This window comes from Amphiura filiformis, unplaced genomic scaffold (genome assembly GCF_039555335.1).
Source record: "Amphiura filiformis unplaced genomic scaffold, Afil_fr2py scaffold_22, whole genome shotgun sequence".
Lineage (NCBI taxonomy): Eukaryota > Metazoa > Echinodermata > Ophiuroidea > Amphilepidida > Amphiuridae > Amphiura > Amphiura filiformis.
In genome coordinates, this window is record NW_027305486.1 from 2,006,532 (window position 1) to 2,012,660 (window position 6,129).

A 6,129-nucleotide genomic window follows, 5' to 3' on the forward strand; every position below is an offset into this window, starting at 1 on the left:
TTGACCTTTCGTATTGAAGATATGGATTTTTTTTTCCCAAAACACCAAAAAAAATTAGGTCTTTTTGGGAAAAAAATCCATATCTTCAATATGAAAGGTCAAAATTTTCAATTGACCGTCGGCTTTTCCTCCCTGCTACATACACTTTAAGAATATATCATTAGATTTATATAATTTACTTCGAGGACTGTTATATTTCAAAATGTGAAAAATATCAAATTTTTATAATTTGTCATAAAATTTGTATTATATTGTGATTTTCAAAAATGAAAATTATTTGATATCAGAAAGACATGCTTCGTATTCAGAATGCAATTGATAGGTCTGAGGTGCTCTCATGTCCCACAAAAATACTGTCGAAACACAATAAACGCTCATTTTAGATCCCTTAACCGTTCATTTATTTGTTACCGAAATGAATATCACATAATATTGGACATAGTTGGTTCTGGCCTTAAGCCCTCGGAATATCGTATTTTAATTCTTTATTAATCAGTTATGTAATTTTTTATTGCTAAATATCTCTAAAATATCAGTATAATTGTGCCTCTATTACCCAAGTAACCTTCTGTACAATAAGCCAAATCGGCCTTGGAAGTTTGCAATGCATTGTGGGACAGTTTTTGCAGTTTTGGGACATTTTGCCCTCTGACCTATCGGGAAAATTCAGAAGAATTGTTTTTGTGCACACAAATTATAATTTAAAATATTTTACAAGAATCCCTCATTTCAAATCTTTAGTTTTGGTTTCTCTTTTGTTTAGAAACCAAAAATCAAGGGATTAAAAAGTAGAGTAGATCTGGTCTGTAATCATAACACTATTATGCTGGGAGGACACAGTATAGGGTATATAACCAGAAGTATACAATAGCCTATTGTGCTAACATAATTATTATCATGATTGATATCGGAAATCTATCCCCGCGGACGACAGTTGATGCTCTCTGTCGAAGGTGGCTTATTACAGTTCTAGGCCTAGAAATCATATACATGCGCGTATATTGAAGGATGGGGGTGGGGTGGGAGCTTTGTTTGTTTGTATGAAACATAAACGATGCATGGAGATGATTTAATCCCCGGTAAGCACATCCCATACATCTTTAAGAGGGGGCTCCCCTCTCCCCCACCTATATAACCACCTCTTCCCTAAGTGTCTCCTTCTCCCCCTACTCCCCTACATTCGATATCTGCTCTATCTCGAGCTCTGCTCCCCCTTCTCTTTTCACTTCCAATGCTCTCTCCCATCTGTTTCTCTTTCTCCCTGCCCCTTACCTCCCCCCAACACACATCACACACAATCTCTTCTCCCCTCTATCTTCTACTTTTTCCAATAAGAATTGCTTCAGTAAAAGTCATTAGCTTATTAGAAGTCATATAATTGCCTTCCGTCGATTCTGGTACATGGGATTAAGGACATGAATCGATTTCGCCTCTTTTGTAATGTCGAATGCAAATATTTCGATGGTCTATATATTTTCACAGCTCAAATAGCCATGGCTTATTCGATTTTGTAAACCACGTCTTTCAATGTAGATTGCCATGCTCGATTTCTCACCTCGTGAATATTGCACTGCGAAATTTAAACATTTCTTTTGTATACTTAGATCAGGTAACGTGAAACCAAATAATTTTCTTCTAAACACCACTTATAAGAAACTGAAACGAAAACCGAATCTGCCTGATACAAATGTTCATTTTTTAACAAAAGGTAGAAACAAAGAATTCGATATCTTGTGAGTCAAGTGGTTAGGCAGGATAATAGGAAACCATGTGACCAAAACCAAAACTAAAACTAAACATTTAAAATGACCGAATGAAAACAAACCCCAAAAAAATTATAAATTAATTATTTAAATATTTTTAATGATAACATTAATAATAAACTAATTAATAATAATTACAGCAATTTCTCCGATATATCAGAGGTCAAAGTGTCCCAAACCTGCTCCCCAAAACCGGAAGTTACAATGCCAATTTGGCTTATTGTATATTAATGAATCTAAAAGCGAAATCAAAAAGTTTTATTTTTTACAACCATGTACTCACAAATGAATGGAATGGATTGTCACTCGTGAGTGATTGAGGGGGACATACATCCGCACTGACGGTAATCGGATTACCATGATGTTGTGGGCCTGCTGGCGTGTCCTCACTTACTTGAAAGTGAAGCGGGTATATTCTTATATTACGACGAGGGTGCAAGTTATTGTTTACCGACTCGGAGGCCGCTATTTCCCCACCAGAATGTAAATTATTGGCTCTTGACAGATGCACTGATCTTACTCTTGATCTTGTACCTTCTGATGGCCAGCTTTTTTCCGTGGGCTTTTTACGGATAGAAATATTCAGATCAGTTTTTACGTAAAGTACAGCGTAAAGCTTAACTACAAACTGAAATATCAGTATAATACTAGCGTTAATAATCATGGCTGCTGATAACACGAGAACTTTCAAATCTGCGAAAGGCACTTTGATATAGGCTGGAATGAAAGACAGCCAGATCACCAATGTAGTATAAACGCTGAAACCGATAAAACGTGATTCGTTGAAATTCTTCGGAAAATTCCGGGTCAGAAAGGCATGGATACTACATGCAATAATGAGAAGAACGTTGTAAGTCAACGAGATGGCTAATTCTGTGTCGTTCTTGTTGCATGTCAGTTCTCGTTGCCGTGGGATGGTTTCTACAACTTCTGTACCTGGTGGTGTTGCGATTAAGAATGTGATCGTGATCAAAACCTGAAGTGGATTAAAAACGAAAAAAAACCCAAAAAATAACAAATTGAATTCTCGACTGGTCATATCAGAGTGATTTTTGCATAACGCCGAAGAAAATAAACCAAGACGGAATTAAAAAGACTAGTTTGCATATGACGTCCTGTCAACTAGATCGAAAATGCCGTACTGCGCTGGTCAGCAACCAATCACGATGCGCCTCTGCCCTGACGTCAGACGCAAACTAGTCTTTTTCATTCGGTATTCTACAATAGCTTACCATGAACTGTCAATAATACTTTTACTTAACTTTAAAGTTAAGTGCTTTTATATCAAAATATAATTTGCCATCAAGGCAATTTGGCTTTTAACTGAAATGCAAAATAGCCACAATAATACAAAAGGGAGTAGGAAAACTTTTCGCACGCGTCCAAAAATGGCAGGAAACCTTTCCAAATTTGATACAATACCGAATAGGGAGCAACTTGCTTGACTTGAGTCCAGTCCTCGTTTACGGAGTTTAGGGTTGAGGTAGGGCAGTTTTGTTATAAGACTAGTAGAGTTGCATCCTATTCGGTAATCGCTTCAAAATCACACACAAAGCAATTTGAAATAAAATGGTACTAACCTAGCTGTGGGTAGCTCGTTGTAAATGTGAAATAGCCGGGGTTTGGGGTTGTGTTTTTTTTACATCAAACACAGTTTATACATTTTTTCTAATAAAATAACACAATATAACAATATTTAAGGGGGTACTACACCCTTGCCCAATTTTTTGCCTATTTTTGCATTTTTCTCGAAAATTATAGCGCATTGGGGACAAGTAAGATATGTATATTATAGGGGCAAGGACTACAACTATTGCACTGGAAATTTTATTTCAGCACAGACAACAGTTGTGGAGTTACAGTCAAAATGAGGGAAAACCAGTATTTGATCAATAAATCAATAACTACTTGCTTTGAGTTGCTGAATTTTCAGTACAGTACTTGTAGTCCTTGCCCCGATAATATGCATATCTTACTTGTCACCAATGTGCTATAATTTTTGAGAAAAATGCTAAAATAGGCACAAAATTGGCCAGCGGTGTAGTTCCCCCTTAAGAAACTATGCTGAATTACCTGAACAAATATCAAATTCATGGAGAGGAAAATCTCCGAGCACTGGTTAGTAAAATCATGACAATTGGGTCCGGCAATTCTCGTGGCCCTCCGTGCAGATCTATATCGGCGAAAGATGGTGTTTGCATGGACAAGCAGTGGTGCAATAACCGTCGTAAAACATAGCATATAACCAATACGGGTTAGATAACAAGTAACAACGGATGGTTTGGCAATAAACGCGAAGACATTGAGATACGATATGAACACGCCAAATAACACTAGATAGCTGATGCCTGGTCCTGATACACGAATGAGGTCATGTTTTATGTTAATTGCGTAACAAATCGCGATAATAATGGTACAAATCAAGCCAATGCTGGTGAGACACAAAAGAACAATAGCAATCACATTGTTCCATTCGATATAAGTTGGCGGTCCTTCACAATAAGAATAGGGAGGTTTATCACCAGCACGACCTACACCCCATGATAAGGTAGAGTCCTCAAACACAGTTAATCCGGAAGAAGAATTCCAGCTACCGATTTCAGCAAATTGACACTGATCATTACACTGAAGATTCACAACACTGTATTTCCCCTCAACTTCTCCCGAGGAATCGAAAGACACATTATGCCTGTTGTAGCCACGGAAATTTAACTTTATCATGATTTCAAATAAATTCGTGCCATCAAATGTTTCTTTAACTTGCTCTATACATTGTCTGCTTTGTTCAGTACACTGTCTTCCAATCAGAGATTCTAGAGCGTAGGCATAAGTTAGTACTCCGTCCATTATATTTGAAACTTTCGTTTCTGATGCTGTATTTATCAACGCTGTATCTGATGCAAATTCCGTCAGCCAAGGGTTGCCACTTTCACTAGTGCTATTTATCGTATTATCAAAGTACCGCTGGAAAGCCATCACCGGTTCGTCAACAAAGCGCAGTTTTATCATACCTGATGTCACATTCAGATACTCTTTGATATCTCCAACACCAACTGCCCATCCATCACTGCCAATCAACTGGAGCTTTCCAAACGCCTTCAGTTTGGTCATCGCTTGTAAGAACTTCCTAGCGTACGGTTCATGAGTGAACAAAATTACAACCCGGCTGTTATCATGGCTCAGTATTTTACGAACTATTTCGTCGTACATCGAATCACGCGTATTTTTACTTATCCCATATTCCTCAGCAATGCAGATGCTATGATTAGAATTTTTAAACGATTTCATCGCATTCCGTCCGTAGCTGTCGTCCGTATAAACAAACGATACGGACGTCCAATTGAAATTCTCTACGATATCAATAATCGCTTGAATCTGGTATCTATCAGGAGGAACAAGTCGTAAAAAGTACGGAAAGTTTTCCGTATCTGATAGTTCGTCGCTGGAAGACAAAACACTTAAAGTTGGCAAATGCAATGTGTTATAAAGTGGACAAATTTTCGTGGTGATAGAACTCCACTCGGCACCAATTACCCCTAAAAGGTTTGCATCGTTTCTGATGCCAGAATCTTCACTATTTGTACATTGTCCATACTCCATGAGTTTGGTCAACGTAAGAGCCATTGCCGTAGTCCAGCTTCCGCATGTGTAGATAATATCATAACCCAATGTTACATTATCTAGGATGTCATTTCTCTTATTTACTGTATCTATTGCAAACACCATCGCTTCGATTCGTTGTAATGTGTCCAGTCCCTTGTTGTCGGTCCCTGAACACCCTTCGTTGTGCAAGTTGTCGAATATACCAGCGATGACAAAGTCACCACGATGGTAGTACTGGCCACTTGGCTTGACATGACTAGCTTTAATCGTATAGAAGTAAGTCAAAGAAATTACGAATACAAGTACAATCGTTTTGATTATAAAATTAAGCATGTTTTCCATAGCTGTGTATCAAAGTGAACATTATGCTGAAATAGGGAAGATGCTACAAAATAATATAGTAATTATGTTGATATGAGTCATAGTGACACTTTTAGCAGGTGGCTCAATCACAATAGTATTTCGAATTTCTGTTATTGTTATTGTGTAAATCATCACTCAATTTGTATTGAACAGTTATTCAAGCGTTCAAATAATAGTATTGTTAGTTTTACAGAGCCAAGGTCAAATTCATTGAGCATGAAAAGGTAAAAAAGGTAATACAACTGCTTGTCGCAGTAGTAATGCGAGGGGGATTTTCACTTTCATTCAGCATTGTTCAAATTAAAATAATAATATTTTTGAGCATCAAACAACATTGTAACAGAAAATTTGCATTTCAAAAATTATTTTGAATAGTTTTGTTTTTAGCATACATGAGAGA

The 6,129-nt window shown here is 37.2% G+C and overlaps 1 protein-coding gene across 1 annotated transcript; it reads right to left on the reverse strand.

Moving 5' to 3' along the window:
* Positions 1 to 352: 352 nt before the first annotated feature.
* LOC140143502 (metabotropic glutamate receptor 3-like) lies at positions 353 to 5,719 on the reverse strand. The gene is made up of 2 exons (XM_072165333.1): positions 3,837 to 5,719; positions 353 to 2,739 (listed from the first exon to the last, which is right to left on the reverse strand). Exons 1-2 carry the CDS (start codon positions 5,706 to 5,708, stop codon positions 2,029 to 2,031), a joined length of 2,583 nt encoding a protein of 860 aa, XP_072021434.1. The 5' UTR covers positions 5,709 to 5,719; the 3' UTR covers positions 353 to 2,028.
* Positions 5,720 to 6,129: the final 410 nt, after the last annotated feature.

What these genes read in the sequence shown, in the direction of transcription:
- LOC140143502 (XM_072165333.1), bottom strand. Translation starts at nt 5,708, where the DNA reads ATGGAAAACATGCTTAATTTTATAATCAAAACGATTGTACTTGTATTC. An exon ending in TGAATTTGATATTTGTTCAG is followed by an intron (nt 2,740 to 3,836) that starts GTAATTCAGCAT and finishes AATCCACTTCAG; the next exon opens with GTTTTGATCACGATCACATT.